Here is a 20,370-nt window from a genome sequence, read left to right on the forward strand (position 1 = left end):
ATTATCGTCGGCTAATTGAACTTTGCGCCCGAAGCGCTCGTCGGGCTTTAACGATCGGCGTAACGTGACGTTTGACGGATTCGCGGTGCCACAAAGCCAAAAGAGGAGAGGAGAGGAGCCACTCGACCCCGACACCGTCAGCGATATTCCGAAGCCGCCGTTAGCCCGCGATCGCCTTTATAAAGACCGGGAGCTTTTGACAATATTTCGTCGGCTACGCTCGCCGATTTCAATCCCGATTACCTGCCTAATTGATGCTAACCTTATTCCCCCTCGGCTACTCGATTTTACATTTTTTCCCCTATTTTATACGAATGTCAGGCTTTTGTTACACGATGGTGCTTACCCGATATTTTTCAATAGCTTATTTTGAGGTTTTTTTTAGACTAGTCCACGATGTGAGTGCATATCGATAATAACTGATTAACCGCAAAGGAATAATAAAACTGACTCGCTGCGTATTGGAAATTTTTTATTAAAAGTATTCGTTTTACATTTTTTTGCGATTCATGATTTTTATATTAAGCGTCTTAGTGTATTTGTTCTCTCATAGAATTCAGATACATTGCAATCTATATAAATATAATCAAAAGTTCTTTTAACGCGATACAAATGTAGAATAAAAAATATATAATTTTTATTTTTATATTAATTTATACTCTTACCAATATTAATTGTGATTCGGAACTTCGATTCTATTCTACATTATTTGAATCAATCAATAGAATTAACATGTGTATATATATATATATATATATATATATTATATTTTACACGTACGTACTTTTACGAACGTATTGCATAACGAAACGAATAACATTAATATGATAAGTAACTTGATATCTCCGTATAATAGATTACATGCAACATTATGTTGTTTATTGGAATACTAATTATTGCATTCAAAGCTGATTGATTGCTTAAACATAAGTTCATTAAATGAAGCTTAAATTATTCGTTGTGAAATTATTACATACGGACATTACCGATTAATACAAAAGCTTTAATAATAAAATGTTTAATTTTATACAATCTAATTGCTTTCCACATTTGCTCCCTTTTGTTTATTAAATACATATTAAGAGCAAGACTTATTTTTGTTTATTATATTCAACTACAAATTATATAATTTTAAATGTAGTATTATTATTATGTTGGCAGAGTCTAGTAATATATTTATTGTAGTAAAATCTCGAATAGGACAAGTAATTTATGACAATAAAGAACGCCATGACATTTGTCTATATAAATTGATAAAACAGTGAAAAATTATAAAATTTTTATAAGATAACTCCAAATTACTTTTCTTACCCAATAAGCATTGCAATGCAACTCATTGCCAATGTTATGCCATTTTACTTTCCGCTGTATTATCTCATATTTAATGGAATAACAATTAAATAAAAATTCGTTTCCTATTTAAGAATTAATAAAAAAATAGCAATATATATAAATCTTTTTTACAAATAAATACATTTGATATATAAATTTGAAGCGTACGTTTGAATCTACGAAAATTTTCTTTATTTTGCTTTCATATTTTATGAAAATATATGTAATTTGTTACGATTTTCTCACGAAAGTATAAAAAAGATAAATATAAACTTCTACAAGAGTACAAAAATTTTCAAAATTCAAAAAATTTTATCTAAATTTTCCCTCTACTATCTTTATAATAAAATGGAAATTATAACGGTAAAAAAGAATTTAAAATATACTTAAGTGGATAATATTTAATATCTTCGGTTTATATGAATAAGATTGAATGTGATCTACTTTATCTGGTATTTACACTCTACTAACTAACTTGTTACTTCCTATCTTATTCCTTATAGGGTCTTTTGGATCCACGGAAACTGTTGTAATAAAGCTAGTTTACACAGTGTGTAAACATATATAACATACACACTCGGTGTCTTTTTATTTCATTTCACATATACGTGTTTCTACATACGTTGGTGTGCCACAATACAAAGTAATTAAGAAAAAAGTCAAATGTTATTATCGATACTATCTTTGGCTTTAGACGATTTATTTATTTGTCACTACTTAATACAAGAAAATAATTAGGTTTACTAATGAATTTTTTTTTAGATTATGAGATATTAAAATTAAAATATACATAAGATATACTTGGCCAATACGTCTTTCTAATTATAATAATAAGCTGTAATAATATTTACTTGTTAGATAAACGTAAACGAAATGACAATAATATTCTTAATTTGGCATTGCTGATATTACTAACACTCATCAGAATAAATAATAAACTCTCATTAATTAGGTAATTATAATACTTTAATTAGTGTAATATTTTTTAATCAATACTTTAATTGCTCTTTCCCGCAGGATGAAGAAAGTTTTTTCAGTCTCGAAAATCTTAATGAGTATTTACACTTCGGTGTTTTTATTTAACAGTGAAAGGAGCCAGGAGTGCAATTAAATTTCCGAAATCAGCATTGTCTTCTTCCGTAGGTGCTCTAAATAACGACTCGCGTCCATTTCAAATCCATTAAGTGCTCCTAATTCCCACGATTTCAATGTCCCCGCACTTTATCCACATATATTCGTACTTCCATTTATTGATGAAAAAAAGAAGGGAGAAAGAAATATTGGAGATCAAATTTAACCAGCGAACAATTGTTGAAATTCCGATACTTCGCACTTGAGTTACTACTTCTGGTAGAAAAATCCATTAAAATTTGTCTATACATGTCTATACATATATATACATATATATATATATATATATATATATATATATACTACAATGAGAAATAAGCTTTTTCTAAGAGTAAACATTTTTATTTATGTATAAATCTGCTATTTATATTACTTTATTTTATTTAATTTTATTTTTCATCAATATTTCCATGGAAATTTTATTTTTTACAAAATGTTATAATGATTTTTCGAATATTCATATATCGTATTTTGCTACGTAAACAACAGCGTCGTTTAAGTAAAAATTTCTTTAATACACTTAAAAATACAAAATATCTTGTAAGCTCAAAATTTCTACTCTAATATGTTAATTATTGTTTCAATCTCTATGAAATATCTTTATACTAATGTAAATATATTGCAATGTTATTCAACGCCTCGATATGTGCATATATACATTATAAAGTTGAAATCAGGTTGATAAATTTTAGTATAAACATTTAAACTCAAGTATAAAACGCACCAAGCCCAACACTAATTTTTGAAGTGTTGATCCGAAGATTTTACCTTTGCTATTAACGCTTGAATTGCAGAGTAAATTCAACCTAGAATTCCTTATTCGTAATCCGTGTTAATTTATCCTTTAGTCAAACTGTTAAACGCTTATTTTACCGTATTAAACATATACAATTCAATTTAATATTAACACAACCTATAGTAACAATATTGACTTTTATCTTTTACTCATCCATAGAATTATGTAAGCTTGAGATATACCGTTCATTATATTTTGCTTACTCGTCGTCAGTCCTAACACAACAATTATTTCGAAATATTAGGATTAGGGCACGATGCCACGTCACTGTAATATGTCAATCACAGTTTCCGTTTAAATCAGGGTTAACATTGTTGTATTCTCATGATCTAAAAAAAAAAAAAAAAAAAAAAAAAAAAAAAAATGAAGAAATCATAAAAGTAAAAACATTTCCTCGAGACTTTAATTTTTCGTAATTATGTAATTATTAAATTCGTTCAAGTTAAGACTCTTAAGACTCTTATACGGCTTAGTATTTATTTTCATTTCAACACAATTTTAGATAACCGATAATGCAGCTTTTAATCAGGTCTGATTTTTAAGCAGCATTATAATTCTCGATTTAATACGCTTTTTTTCATTCCAATTATAACTTGTTAAAGTATCAAAATTGAAATAATGAGTCAATAAAAAATTGACATTACCACTGGTACTATTATTTTGTTCATATGGGAAAAAGTGGGAGAGAAAGTACTTCTTTTATTACACATCTACTTTTTCACTTCTTTTTTTCTCCTTATACTACTTTCTTTCTATACATACTTCTGAAGGATTTTGCTCCGAATTTCTATCGAATAATTGAACAGCTGTGTAAATCTAATAAACTATATCTCTTAAATCTTTAGGAAAAGTGTAACAAAGTATTTGACTGTTTGGGAATTTGTGCTGCCAATGACATTTCGGTTTGTGGAACACGAAGCGAACATTTTGCCTGTTATTTTATTTACAACAGCTTAATATTCCTTATTATACTAAAATTATGCCTTTAATAAATAATTATTAATGTTACTAAGACATAAATGTCGATAGTAATAAAAATATAAGACGTTAAATAGTACAATACATAGTTCGTAATAATAGTATTACATTCTTTTCTAAATAATTTTTTTTAATATTCCAAAAAATTTATATATAATCTATACACTTACGTTCATTTAATTGATAATTTAAAAATTATGATGATAATGGAAACTCGTTAAGATGAAGAAGAATGAATGAATTGTTGAAGAAATTTTTATGTTGCATTCGTTTTAAGTATGTTTCACGCCTTTGATCACAGTGAATCAGATTTTTAGAAAAGCTCGATGTGATTTAATCAAATAAGCTTATGTAGTTATAAAGTTTGGAAACCTTTGAGTAATCTAAGAAAATTCTGTAAGTATTTGGTTGAATCATTGATTCGAAAAAGAAGCGGAATTTGAAAAATCCATTGGCGTTCAATCGAGCTACATTGATATTTTGTTCTTATAATCACTGACAATTATAATGGGAAAAAATGTGTTAACCAAATTCTTTAAAGAGCTGATCCTGTCATTGAACAATAATGCCCGCTAATGTTACTATACGTAAAATTCAATGATTAGTGCACAACAAAAATTATTCGATGGATATATAGAATACATATCTAATTTTGATGAAAAATTAAATTAATTTTATAATCAAGCACACAACGATGCAATAAATCACTGGTTAAAAATTTAATGCCTATACGAACAGAGAAAGCTAGGTATAAATCGATCAAAATTCAAGTACGAAAGAATGTCTCACTGGACTTATTCTGCATTTATTATGCCTCCATATGTTTTAAATTGCGCAAACTTTTTATTTTACTATCTACTTTTTATTTAACTTATCTCTGAATTGAGAAATTTTCTTTAATGGAACTTTTTCAGACAATTGATTTATAAATTGCTTTTCATATTAAATTGAATAAATTTTCGTAAATATGAATCGTATAATAAACTTCATAAAATTTACATCTATGAAATTAATAATTTACTAATTTACATTTTCATAAATTTTAAGAGTTCGTACTTTTAAACATTCGCACATACTATGTGAATATAATGTTGATAAAAGTATAATCCAGTATTTAATTATTCGGGAGATCTTTGCTTCGGTATAGAAAAGATTTTTTATATTACATTTTAAGTTTCTTGGGCTTAAATTTGAGTACAAGAGATTGAAATTTGAGTCTAAAGAATAAGCCAATCAACGCTGCTTGGAAAGATGATTGTAGTTAAGTTGATTTTTCATACAAATGATTATTAGCTTTAGTAAAATATTAAAATTGTAAATAATTTACATTTTTAAGTGATAATTTTTATTTTGCTTTATTAAATAGTAGATTTTATGAATCGGAAGGCATAAATTAATACACTTTAGTGGGTGTAATAGAAAAAATCATCTTCTTCATCAAGGATTCAATTTTCAATGACTTTCGGAAATCCATCGTATTCACTTTAATACAAAGACGTAAAAATCAAATGAATTTAATTATTTACATTGAACGATATACATGGAATAATTCATAAAAATTTATTTTAAATATATACGCAAATCAGTACAGTACAATTATAAAATATTGTTCAAAATCAAAAATATAAATTCAATATTTAGATATTTGAATTTCATCGTAAAGTATTTTTCCAACTAATCATAAGTTGTATCGAACTAATGAAGTTGTTATTCAAATCAACTAGAACAATAAATGATAACTAATTTTTCTTGTTTATTTGTAATATTAAGAAAATTTAATATAAATCTTTGATAATTATCCAACTTGTTAAAACACTTAATTTTCGTTATAATTCAAGATCACATGTTGCTTTTGGAAGAAAATTATATATATAATATTTTTAAATATTATAATATGTTTCTATTAGCTTTAGTTTATATATACATATATACATAAATTTCTTTTTTGGTTCATTTTCTAATTTTTAACGATATAATTGTATCTATAATTTCTATTTTGCCATTAAATCAACTAGTTTTTTTTTTAAATATTAAAGAGCCTTTTCTCTGTCAGATTCTCTCATCTTAGTGCAAATTCCATATCAAGATCGACTGCCATTTAAAACTAATGGCATATTTGGCTAACCCTATCGTAAGTGTAATGCAAGTATCTCTCTCATAGAGGATGTGAGCACTAAATCGTCCAACAGTTGAGGTGATAATAGAAAATTAATTGCGCCTTACTCGATCGAGTTATGAAAGTTTCTCCTTAAATTATTTTGGCACGTGTCATTTGTATTTTTCATTTTGTATTATCTGTAATGTTTTTGCAACAATCCTTGAAGCTGGTATTTTCATCTCGATTTACATCCTTTTAGATGTATAATATTTATTCTTCCTTTAATTAGGATTTCATTTGTTAGTAGATTGGGAAGATTATAAAATAGTCGAAAAAAGGAATATATTTTGTCTAAATTAATGATTAGATGAATAATAAAAAGTTTATGGACAAATATATATAGTTTATTTATTTACGTTATTTATTATTTCTATTATATTATATTTATTGAAATAGTTTATGTTATATAAGTGAAATAAATGTAAAAACTAATAACTTATTTGCCAAGTGTAAAGTGTTGTATTTTTAATGTAGTTGAAATAATTTCTAATGAAATTTATTACAATATATTTTGTTCTTGTAATTTTTCGATTATACAAATATTTTAAATATCTAAAAAATTCTTACCTGTTTATACATTATTATATTATTTAGAAATTCATAGAGAAAATTTTGAAGGTTTTAAATAAAATTTAACACTTTATGAGTTTGTTGCCATATTTATATTTTATGTACGTCGAATTTATGATTAATTTATTACTGAAGATGTCTACGAAATCTTTAAAATAAATATCTTAGATACCTGCTTCTTTTACCCTTAGCAGTTAAAGTAAATATTATATTTTCTTTTTCTTCATTTTTTTAATTTAATATCTTTAGTTGCTCAGCTTATCTTTGGCAAATAAAGGGAACTCCTGAAAAATAAAATAGCAAAATTTCAATATACTTCTTATTTTTCGTATTAATAATAAATTTGTATTTGTAATTTCGATTTAACATCGGATAGTAAAAGAGTAAAATATTAAATGTTTACCTAAAGTTCTTTATCATTTATACTAAGTTAAAAACATATGACTTATAATTTATTAGGGAAATCCGAATTAGCAAGCATATTCAGTTGGAACGAAATTAAATACTGATAGATTGAGTGAAACTTAATAGGTACACAAGAAATAATCCTCGTAGGTTCATTGTCTATCCTTTACAATGCTTTTCTGGAAAGTTTCTTATACTAAACTGCTGCCGAGTCATGATTACTAAAAGTTAGTACGAGTTTTATGATCTGACGATCGCAAGCTTTAATTTCTTTCTTTATTCATCTCTGGCGAGTTTTTGATAAAAAATAATGGCAGCTTATAATTGAACTGCCATTTTCTGTAAAATCACTTAGAAATTAAATTTCATTCTCTTCATTAATATTAAATCCTTATAACTAACTTCTGGTATAAACAATAATAATAATTATATAAGTTATTAAACAAAATGGAATAGAGTAATACACTGATAATAAAAATAAGGATTTCTTTCATTGTAAGAAACTTTTATATGAAACTTAATTTAGCTGTTAATATGGTAATGAAGTGTAATAAAACAGTAGATTATCTAACAAATTTTGCAAGAATTTTATTTAAAATGATCAGAGAATAGAACAACAGTAATGGAAAGACATAAAAATATGCTAATGGTAAATAACAATAATTTTCATATAAAAATGCAAATATTTATGATTAAAAACGCGAGATTGGTAACAAATAGTATTTGTAATTATAAAAACATTTTTTTCATCAAGTTATTTATTGCGTGAATCAAAGAAATTTGCAATAAATTTTTTAAATAAACGCTGTAATTTCAGCATACAGAATTCCTACGTATCGGTCATTAAACCGTACGCACGTTTAATATCGAAACGATTCATAAGAAGAAAAAATAAATAAATAAAAAATTAACAAACAAACAAACAAACAAAACAATGGATCGAGAGTCAAATTACATGTAACTACTCCCCTTAGCCAAGGATAGCAAATACCCCGAGTTTTTAGTAGTTTAAATATTTGTCAGAGGCCGAAGCGATTGCTTTCGTACCGGTGCGCACTGGGCACCAACGAACGCCAGGAAAAAAATAATGAAAATCACAATAGTCGCTAGCCTACGTGACGTGCACGAGCCTCTAAAAAATAATCTAAGTCAAAGACGAGATCCAGCTCTGTCTCGGTGAAAATCGATCTCGATGAGTGGTAGGGGGAGGAGAAGTATGAGACGGCGAAGGAGACGGGGGAAGGAGGGGGAAATTGCAAGAGAACGGAAGCCTGTCTCCCGCTCGGAGCAGTTCGTTGTTGTGTCTTCCGCTCGGAATGTATCCTGAACAATACCCGTCACCCTGATCAGCCCCGTCATGCCGATTCAAAGTCATCACCGTCGCTCGACGCTACTCCCGCGATAAGAGACGTATTTCCGCGTGCTCTCAAGGATCAGCCGCTCGAGTGCTTTAAGAGCGAAGCTCCGCTCACCTCTTTTTTCCCCGGCAAGTGTGCGAGGAAGCGATCCTGTCTGCGTCTACTTAAACTGCGCTAAGAGTCGCGCGGCTACGCACCGAGCGATATTTAAGGATTATCAGGCATTTCGAAAATTTCAAGATTGGCTCGATTGGCAGCTGCGACGAGTCCCGAGTCGCGTTTTACCATTCGTTTGCGGGTCCGCATCTCGGCTTTAATATTCATCTGTGGAAAAAGTCGGATCGCCTCACGTATGGCCGTTCGCTCCAAGTTTTCACATTGGCAGTCCACCGCTGTAGCCCCTACGTAAATCCGCAACTTCGCGTTCCTCGATGGCCAGACGCTTAGCGCTGGAAGGGAGCGTTTGTTGCGGGCGGGGTGTGAAGGGAGGGGGCAATCTCTACCATTCGAATTCTGATCCGGCTGCGAGTTGTAGCCTCGATGACGAATGATGCTCGGTTGGTCTAATACCCGCGTAATCGCATTATCATAGGGCAAATTGAATGTCGAGCTACCGCGTGACAATTGAGCATTGCCGTCGTTGCTGGCGTTCGACTTCCTTTATCTGAATCCGTGATTGCTGCACGTTTATCGGGACCTGTGCTCGGTAAACAACGAGACTTTCACGCGCCAACTGACACATGATATGTGTCACCTATCGACCGACATCGAATTCCAGCCAAGTGTTTGAGAAAAATACCCATTTCGAAGCAAAGTAGTTAATGTAATTTACGTACATAGATTGTCAAGTCTTCGATTAATCTTATTACTCAAATTTGTAAATTTGACATTCCGTGGTCCGTTAAATTGTGGTTTTATTATGTGGTTTTAAGCACGCGATGCAGCTTATACGTCATTGGCATCTACACGCTGCTCCTTTAAGCTTTCGTGGGTACATTGGCCTCTATTTTGCAAGCTCGAATAAATCCAATAATGGAAATATTATTAAATTGATAACGAGAGGCAGAGTATTATTGCAAAACATCCGTACGACGCGTATGCAAATATCGAATTGACCAAATTATGCGAACGTTCTCGGAGCAAAGGCCAATGTCAAAATTACGGCGACAGTTCATCATATCGTATATGTAATTGTGGCGATTGTCAGCTGATACGATGACAAGCGCCGGTCGAGGCAATTGAATTATCGCTGACAGATCCGCTGATTACGGGCGAGCAATTCGTAATGCACAAGCATAAGGTCCAAGAGAAAGAGCAAATGCGGAACGCGATAAGTCTCGGAGTTTATTGAAAATTAAAGATTATTTGTACGTAATTCTCCGAAGTCGTTGCGGTTCGTTGATTGCCGCTTGCATAATGAGAAAGAAGCGGGAGCGAATGATATTAACGCAGCTGTAAATTAATTGTTGCTTTCGGTGCCATTAATGTCTACTTGATGGGAGAAGAATTTTTGCGTTAGCTTTCAGATAATATGCGAGACAATTCCGCAGGCGCTAAATACTCGAGACATTTATTCAAGAACGTTAATCACTATTATAATATTATTATTAAAGCTTGCGTTAATTATTTGCGTACAGGTTCGTGAAACGTAAGGTAGTCAGTTGCCGCGGGTGAAAGGAAAAATTAACATTTACTACGACAGTAAATAAGAAACTTTTTTCCCTATGCAAATACGTGGTCTTGTTTATATAAAAAAAAAATTACTCAAGTGTTGAAGAATGTGACAAAATTACATTTACTAACGAGTATGCCGACAAACTGAACAATTTTATGCATAAAAGTATATTCTTACTTTAAAATCTTACTTTAAGGTCACTTATGCTATATAATAATTGTGGAAACGGTGAACTAATTTCGAATATGGAGCTAAAAATATTATCTCAGTTTATAAAATAATTATACAAATTATCAATTTTAATATAACGTCGTAATTATTACTTATATCGTGTGCAATTTTTTTAATTAATTATTATAACAGGAATCTTTACTAGTTTTTCAATTTGTTTTTCTTTCATTTTTTTTTTTCTATATCTTGAATAAATTTGATATAAAATGCAAATTAACGAGATGAATAATGTATATGTTTTGGTATTTAAACATTCGATTAATATTAAATTATTAAGTATTCACATACTGATTATTTATATGCATTGTAATAAAATCGACGTGCTTAGAATATAAAAAAAAAATTGACAAAAAAGGAAAAAAAGAATCAAAATATAAAGAAGGATATATATTTTTGTCATAATTAACTTATGAATTATCCTTTCTAAATCCTAATTGTACATCTCAATTAAAATTAATAAATTATAATTAATGAAAATTACGAGCTCGCTTCTACATTATAAACATTAATAATGATAATTGACAAAAAAATAATGGAATATTGCTTTTATTGTAATTAAATCTCTAACTTTAATTTTCTTTTTTATTTTTTAATGATATTCACAAGTAAAATATTCATTAACATCAAGCTTATTCATTACCAATATTATATGGGATTCCGAATTTCAATGCGTATTTTAATTTAGTAAACATCGAAATTTAAAAATTACCTTATTAAATTTATGATCATTTTCAAGGATCGCTCAATATAGAGGAGGAAGGGAAGTTAGAGTGACTGACACCGACAAGCATAATGAGAGAGAACATCAGTTCGAATGTGTAAATACAGAATAGCGCAAACGTACTCTCATCAAACTCAAATTTTGTGTAGTGATCGTCTCCTTGAAGGCGTCTCAGGATGCCAGAAAGTTTCGAAGTTAATTAATTGATCTTACCTTACTAATGTTATATTATTGTCTGATCATCTTATAATTGTTTATTATACCTAATTTATCCTGTTATGATATTCTATTATTTTTATTATTAATACTGAAATTTAGAATATATATATATATATATATATATTTTTTTTTTAATTAACACGCAATTATAAATCCATGAACAAAATAATAATATAAAACAATTCGTATAACAACTATAAATTATTAATGAAAATTTATTAAAGCTATAAATCACTATTTAGTTTGGTATATTATGAAAAATCTTTTTAATAATTTTATTCAATTAAAATTATAATAATAGCGTGTATTGTATAAATTTTACATGAAAAATTTATTGGCTAGAGTTACATTGTCATATGAGCAACTGATGTATTTCAATGCTTTTTATCTTTACGAAGCCAATGTTTTCAATTTTATTTAAATGAAAAATAATTTTAATAAATATGTGTATTCGAAGGTGACGAATTATGCTGAACATTCATACAAACAGTACTTTTTCTTTATTTAATCAAAAATTTTATAAAATAAATTTATATAGACACTTGTATACTATTTTTCTATATAAAACCCTATATATTACTATAATGAAAGTTAATTTGTTGAAAATTGGCGATAAATTGAATATATTTTTATACATTATGAGGAAATAATTATATTCGTAAAATTGGCATTCTTTATAAATAATTTACTAGTGTTAGAGAAATATTTACTCGATTATTTATGAGTACAATTTATGAATACAATTGTTAAAGTATTAGGCAATATTTACAACAATTAGGTAAATTGATAATAAATAAATATTTATAAGTAATATAATACGAGACAGGCATTCCTATAAGATTTATTGTTAGACAGGTATTTAGTGTTAGAAGAATTGTTATTAACATTTTGATTCTTTTTCATATATAAATAATTGACGTTCGGCGTTGCAAATTTATACATTTATTATATTATTTATATTTTAAAGTTTGTAGTAAATAATAAAGTATGTCATGAAAATATATTTCAAAAATTGTAAAAGAAAGAATTTATCATATAGAAGTAAAATATATTTTAAAAAACTTCTTATCCCATAATTAAAATACAAATATCAAATTAAAACTTAAACTAAAGTAATTACTTAGATAAAGGATACAAAATAAACTTTGTGTAATGCAGCGAGAGGTCCATCTACGAATTTTAAATTATAAATTCAAAGTATTCGAACTTAATCTTCAAAGAATGCCTTTCAAGCATAAGATCTACAAATATTAAAGCCGCGCTCATTTCCAATAAATAAATTTAAGAAGTTTTACTTACCACCGAAAGTATACCTCAACGTTAGATCCCTTTTACATTCGAATAATGTCATTGGGAATAAGTTGCAGCGCTAAAATATTTTTGCAGAACCCCCGGGCGAGTAGATCGATAGGCACTTTTTTTATTTTTATTTTTCAACTCGTTTCGCACTGAAAGAAGGCATCGTCCTTGTTAATAACAATAGTAATAACAACGATAATAATAATAACAATGATAATAACAATAACAATAATAATAACAATAATAATAATAATAACAATAATAACAATGATAACAATGATAATAATAATAATAATAACAATAATAATAACAACAATGATAATAATAACAATAATAACAATGATAATAATAACAATGATAATAATAACAATGATAATAATAATGATAATAATAATAATAATAACAATAATAATAATAATAACAATAATAATAATAATAACAATAATAATAATAATAACAATAATAATAATAATAACAATAATAATAATAATAACAATAATAACAATGATAATAATAATGATAATAATAATAATAATAATAACAATTATAATAACAACTATGATGATGATGATGATGATGATGATGATGATGATAATAGTCACAATAATCACATAAATAATATTAAAATTAACGATAAGAATAATAAAAGAAGAACAATAACGGGGATATAATAAGAAGGAACTTATAGTATAATAATGATGATAATGATGATTGGAAAAGTCGGGAGAAGGGAATGGAATGAAAAGTGCAATATCCAAGCTGGAAATAGGAAGTTACTCGTGGGTGGGCGGAGGCGCATCAGTAGTAAATAGGTGAGAGCGAGAAGTACTCCAAGTAATTGGTTTGTCAACGGCTTAATTTACCTTCGATTACCACGACCTGAGTTGCGCGTGATTTTGACATGCTCGCGCCATTGCATCGGCTGCATCAATACTTGCGCATTACTTTTTAAATTATCAAATGCCTTCGTGTCCGTGTGCGTGTGTGTAGGCAATAGGAGGTAAGCACGTATATCTGCACGTTTGGATATGTACGTTAGTATGGAAGTAAGCATGCATGATGCGTGTGAATTATGTCAGTGATCGACAAGTACGAGTAGCTCACTGCTGCTCATTAATACATACGCAACTCATTCTCTGGCTTTTGATTATAAGTGCCTATGCTAGCTTGTTAATTATCCGAACTACTTGTCTATTACACACTTTACCCTCGCATGCATTTGCATCAGTAGGTGTGCGATAATGTTAATCAATCGCGGGCTTTTTCAAGCGCCTTGCGTTATATATATATATATATTTTTCTTTTTTTATTTCCTTGTCTCTACTATTCCACCTTTCGTTGAATAATATAAGACACAATTGTATTTCAGCACTAATGTCGAGTGAGAAGAGATGACTGAGAAAAATATCTGCCTCTTCTTAGAACACCAATTATACAATACGTAAGTTTGTTACATTTTCGCGGAATAAAAAAAATTACAATTCCTTGTGAGAATTCTTTTATTTCAATAAAATCTTTTATTGAAATCCATGGACACGATTGAGTCACATTTATTCTTTGTAATTTATTTCCTATTCAAGGGTAAATATAATATTATATAAATTTATTATATTTATTATATTTAATTATATATTTACTTTTATATTATATATTTATTATTAAGTGTAGTATTTATTACACGTATCATAAAAAAATATCGGCACCATATCCAAGAAAATATCAATGCTATTAAATTAATTTTGTCCTTAAAATAATTGTCCAATAAGTAATTTTACAAGATGAATAAAATAAATAAATATTAACCATTTCATAAAGAATAAACATAAATTTTTATGAAAATTTATTGTTTCAAAGATTTCAGATAGCTTAACAACATAACAACTCGTATTACAAAATAATGATAATGTTCAGAAAGTATTAACAATAATATACTTTAAATAGAAAAAAAAAATATAAAATTCGTAAAATCCGTGGTAAAAAGAAGCACATCGTTGTTAATTTTATTTAACGAAAAAAGAATAAAATTAACTTGAATTTAAATTCGATTTTAACAGCATGGCAGGGAGTGGTAGACGTTAATTCTATGTGATGTATATTTAAGAATTTTAGAAAAAATTAAAATCCCGTTTAATGATTTCAATAAAGAAAGGTCAATCAGGTAGACGAAGACGAAGCTGTTGTCGAAGGTAAAAGGGTCGAAAATATGGCCAAGGTATTTCATGGAGTTCGTGCGAGGCAGTTTGTCGGACTAGTCGATCTGTATCCTCCCGGCATAACTGAAATCCCAATAGTCATTGTAAATCGCGAAGACGGCGTGAGAAGCACGGACGACCGGTTTCTGGGTGGGGGACCCGCAACGGGGCCCCTCGAGGTCTCAACGCGGCAGTCGAAATGGAACGCTGGAAGGGACATGTCGCGGTAGTGACAGGCGCCTCTGCGGGCATCGGGGCTTGCATTGCCGAAAATCTCCTACAGGCGGGTATGAAGGTCGTGGGCCTCGCGAGGAGACTCAGCCTCCTCGAGGACATATCCAAACACGCCAACAAGCGCTATCCGGATTGCTATTACCCGATAGCCTGCGATCTCACCAACGAGGACGACATTATCGCGGCGTTCGCCTACGTCGAGAAGAAATTTTCCACCGTGCACGTACTTGTTAATTCCGCGGGAGTAGTCGTCAATGAGAATATCATTGGTAAGGATCAGGTTTCTTTCGTTTTCACCTCCAATTGTCTTGTGCAAATCGAAAATTTAGCCGATGCCACTTCGTTATTAGCTACTCTGCTTGCCACAATGCTAATTCTTCAATTGATTACTGTTTCCTAAAATTATGATGAAATAGCATTAAAACACGCTGTTTCCTGTCTATATTTGCACAGATCTATAATCGAAGCTCGCACTTCGTAGAAAACACCACGTTCTTGTATTACATTATTAAGTACCATCTATTTTCAACGAATATTGAATTATTATGAGCCTTATGGTACATAACTTTAAGGCTTACGTATTGCATATGTGTAATATTTCAAATTCTATTTTTCATAATATATTAATTAGTATTATTAGTAATAATGCGATTAATAATGAAAATATTTGTCAACAATGCTATTGTTATGATTCATTGATTAAATAGTACAAGCTCGCTGACATTAATTATACGTTCAAAGCTTAATACAATCATTTCTTAGATACTGACATAAAAATCTAGTTGAAGAAAGATCAATTTTTCCATGAATTATAAATAGCGTATAACATGTAATCTCCTTTCTCAATTTTTGCAATATCTCATTATCTATATCTAATGTGAAAATATCAAAGAATTTATAGTTAAGATAACAATTTCAATCGAAATAGATGTCAAGCTTGACGTTTATCCGTAACATACGTTTTATAATTCTTAAAATATTGTAATCATTCGTCGATAATAAATTATTATTAGCACTCACTGAGTAATTAGATATTATCTCATTCTGACATAATAATACAATTAAATAATAGTGGTATTAATGATCGAAGCGAAAAAAATTCATATTTAATATCGTTTTCATTTCAACAGTTATAAATCATCGATTTATATTTGTTTATATTTATGCCCTATTCACTTCAAGCTTGAGAAAAAACAAAAAAAAAAATATTCATCTGCACGTTTATTCCTAAAACGAAACGTTACAAATCGTCCGAATTGGCCATCCAATTCCTATTACTACAGAGACACACGTGCTATTCCATTTATTTCCGTGTGTCGATCCTTTTCTAAGCATTTATCGCTCGCAGACGGCAGCACGGAGAACATCCGGAAGATTTTGGATGTGAACTTCCTCGCGTTAACGATATGTGTGAAGGAGGCCAGCCGCTTGATGCTAAAGCACGAGGTTCGCGGACACATCATTAATATCAACAGTATCGCAGGACACGAGGCGACAAAGATTCTCCTGCCGTTGAGTGCCTACTGCGCGAGCAAATACGCGGTCACCGGCATAACCGAATCATTGCGCAACGAATTTTCCACCCTCAAATGCGGCATCAAGATCTCGGTGAGTAGCTTCGATGAAAAGGGACATATTTCATGAAATAATTATTTCAGAAATCGGTACCGTCTGCAAATTTACATGAAAATATGCTTTTTTAATTGTATACTCGGTTCATCTATCGTAATATATTGAGAAACTTTAACTATACTATATCTCCTCCTCCTTGTATTGGATAATTACCATCGTACTTAATTTAAAAATGTAATATTTATTAAAAAAAAAAAAAAAAAAAAAAAAAAAAAAAAAAAAAAAAAGGAAAAAAAAATCATGTATTTCACGCTCAATATCAATGATACAGATTTTTTTATTAATCTAATTGCGCAAATAATGATTCTTTGAACTAACTAATAATAATTGCTTGCGATATGATTCATAGAAAATTGTTCAGGGATTATATATGTGACGGGACGAAAGATTTTATTTAAAAATAATAATTTTTATATAAAAATATTAATAAATAAGCTAATTTTTTTTTCAATTAATGGACAGTGACGATTGAGAGGAAAACAACACCATGGATATAACATAGACGTGTCATTACATTCCACTGATTGCTTTTTATAAAAAAAAAAAAAACAAAACAAAAACAAAAAAAAATAAATAAACTCGTCCTCTTATTAATTAAAGTTTATTTAATAGGCACTGTTATTTAATATATATTTTACCATAAAAATTCAAGAATTATACCTTTGATAATTTAAGTTAAATATTATTATATAATTATGTTATTATTCAGTAATTAAATTACATGCGAACAATTTCTCATCTATCCAATTAATTGGAAAATCGAAGGGATAAATTTATTGATAATAATTTTAAGTATAAATTCATAAATCGTAGGTAAAATTTTAAAGGTAAGGTTCATTTGAAGAAAATATATTATTATGTATCGTTATGACTATCGATACGCCATTCGCAATTAGCGCTTCAATAAATAATCATGATTTAATTAAAAATTTAAATATATTTTTTGCAAATCTAGCGCTAATTATAGTAAACTATATTAATTATACATAGGTAGGCGACAACGTAATAAAATGTAATAATATTGATCCAAGGATGAGGAAACATAATTTGAGCAGTCGGTAATTAAAAACCGATTATAATAAAATAATTAAAATGAATCAATTTTTAATGTCACATTGTTATATAAAATATTAATTGCACCAATATTGCGATCTGAAAGATATAGCAGCATCTCATTAGTTAAAAGCCTTGTTAACGAATGCCAATTTCTTTACAAAACACTATTCCAGTATTTAAAAAAAAAAAAAAAAAACAATGCACAAAGAGAAACTCGCCCTATTTTTAAATTAAAACAGAATATTCAGCGAATAAGGCATATGAAACACTTCTAACGTTCTTGTATAACAAGAATTTCTATTTCAAATTGAATATGGCCAATAGACTTGTATTCAATTGCTGTTTTTCTTTGTTAATGACAGTATAAAACAAAAATAATATAGAATTTAAAAACAATAACAAAGTTAAAATTCCAGTGTACGAATCATTAAATACCTTGAAAAAGTAGGATTGATGGCTGGATATTAGGACCTTTTTAAATCCTCGAAATTTCAAAATGTATTTTATGTCAAATAATTACAATTTGAAAACGCAAAAGTCACAAGTAACACAATAGATTTGCTGCGATTTGTCTAACTTTTATCGTTTAAAGTTATACTTTTATAACGGTGTTTTATAAGTTAAGAGTAATGAGCGAACTTTAAAAAGTTTTGATATCAAAAAAAAAAAAAATTGTTTAAAATTTTCAGGACATTAAACACAATAAGATATTATCTTTCATATACAATAAATTAACTGTTTGCTATTATTGACGCATCTAAAAGCAAATAGGATCGATGAAGTTATATAGTTATTTAAATCATCGCTTCAACTACCCTATAATTATTTATCCTGATGCTACTATTATGTAATAAAAATTATGTAAATATAGTTGTATTTAGCTATATATAATAACTCGAATGAATTGACATTAATTTATATATAAAAAAAATTAATAAATAATCGCCCGTAAAAAATAATTTATCATTAATTTACAACTTGAGTATTTAACTTTAAGATTTTCGAAGATCCATTGCATTATAATGCTTCCTTCTCAATAAGCAAATCTATTCCTCTATAAAGTATACATTATCTTAACGAAATATCACATAAAATAATACGACTATTACAAGTAAAATAAGCTAAGATTTAAAATCATTACAGAGTATCAGCCCGGGAGCTGTGAGAACTGACATGTTACAGAGCATTGGCTTAACCGATGATCTCTTCGACAAATCAATGATCCTTGATGTCCAGGACGTAGCCGACGCCGTTCTGTTTGCCCTCGGCACAGCACCGCACGTGCAGGTACATGAATTTTTTGCATTACCGCTGTTTCGCATGAGAGCATATTCGCGCAGCATATACCAACATTCTTCTTTCTCCGAGAATCCATGTTTATACGGCTTTAAAGGTCGCTGTCATCGTTCCTTTCTTTTTTTTTCTCTCTCGTTAATAGGCACTTTAAAAGCACTAGGGGTACGCTCGGTATTTCATTTGCTCATCGCGGCATCGACCGCCGCGTCGATCTTTATGATCTCCTTCGATCGCGGATAATTCAGAACAAAGTGTGGTGCGATACGTGTTTTTGTTGATCGCCTTGAGCGAGAAAAATTTTACAAAGCCGCGATTTACAATGAAGAAGGAGTTATCGAACTGAGGAACGTCTGCTCATCCATCGATCGGTATTTTTCAGATAAACGAGCTGAAGATCACACCCTTGGATGAGATGATACAGAAATCCATTGCATGAATCAAGCCTCGAATGTGTGTGGGCGACCAAGTAGTAAATGTGTATGAATTCTAATAAAAATTATAGGTTGGAGGGGTTATTGAGTTATTATTTGAAAGATACCTAAAATGCTACCGCCAGTTAATAATTTATTCCTTCGATTAATCGACAAACCAATAAGAAGCTTCTCGATTGCTCTACTACGGCAATTTATCACCTTACGGTGACACGCGAAAGAAGCTCCAATTTTTTTCATAAATATTACATGTCTCTACTAATCCATTGGTCCTAAGTTATCTGCATAAATATGGGTGGATAAATTCTTCGGCAAAGTCCACATTTATATCGGATTATAGAGATGGCTGAAATTAGTAATATATTAATAGATTAATGGTATTAAATTTTCGTTATCCAAAGAAAAAGCAAATTAATGGGCTGACAAAGCAAATTAAGAGTAAGTTTGATTAATTTATCTCTCCAAGTCTTAATATCAGTTATGCACTAATTTAGAATATATATAATTCATAGATTCCATGAATAGAATATTGAATGTAACTTTCTTTAAACATTGTTATTTTACTGCTTAAAATAAATGGCTATTTTCAGCTCTACTTAAAGTAGGATCAATTATACAATTAAACTCTAAAAGTATAGATAATAAATTGAATTATT

The 20,370-nt window shown here is 29.3% G+C and overlaps 1 protein-coding gene across 1 annotated transcript; it reads left to right on the forward strand.

The window, feature by feature from the left end:
• Positions 1–15,248: 15,248 nt before the first annotated feature.
• On the forward strand, positions 15,249–19,798 carry LOC105364510 (dehydrogenase/reductase SDR family member 11). The gene is made up of 4 exons (XM_011502442.1): positions 15,249–15,568; positions 16,648–16,907; positions 19,131–19,274; positions 19,663–19,798. Exons 1-4 carry the CDS (start codon positions 15,265–15,267, stop codon positions 19,717–19,719), a joined length of 765 nt encoding a protein of 254 aa, XP_011500744.1. The 5' UTR covers positions 15,249–15,264; the 3' UTR covers positions 19,720–19,798.
• Positions 19,799–20,370: the final 572 nt, after the last annotated feature.

This window comes from Ceratosolen solmsi, unplaced genomic scaffold (assembly GCF_000503995.2).
Source record: "Ceratosolen solmsi marchali unplaced genomic scaffold, CerSol_1.0 scaffold39, whole genome shotgun sequence".
Classification (NCBI taxonomy): domain Eukaryota; kingdom Metazoa; phylum Arthropoda; class Insecta; order Hymenoptera; family Agaonidae; genus Ceratosolen; species Ceratosolen solmsi.

What these genes read in the sequence shown, in the direction of transcription:
- LOC105364510 (XM_011502442.1), top strand. Translation starts at nt 15,265, where the DNA reads ATGGAACGCTGGAAGGGACATGTCGCGGTAGTGACAGGCGCCTCTGCG. An exon ending in AATGCGGCATCAAGATCTCG is followed by an intron (nt 16,908 to 19,130) that starts GTGAGTAGCTTC and finishes AAATCATTACAG; the next exon opens with AGTATCAGCCCGGGAGCTGT. An exon ending in GCACAGCACCGCACGTGCAG is followed by an intron (nt 19,275 to 19,662) that starts GTACATGAATTT and finishes GGTATTTTTCAG; the next exon opens with ATAAACGAGCTGAAGATCAC.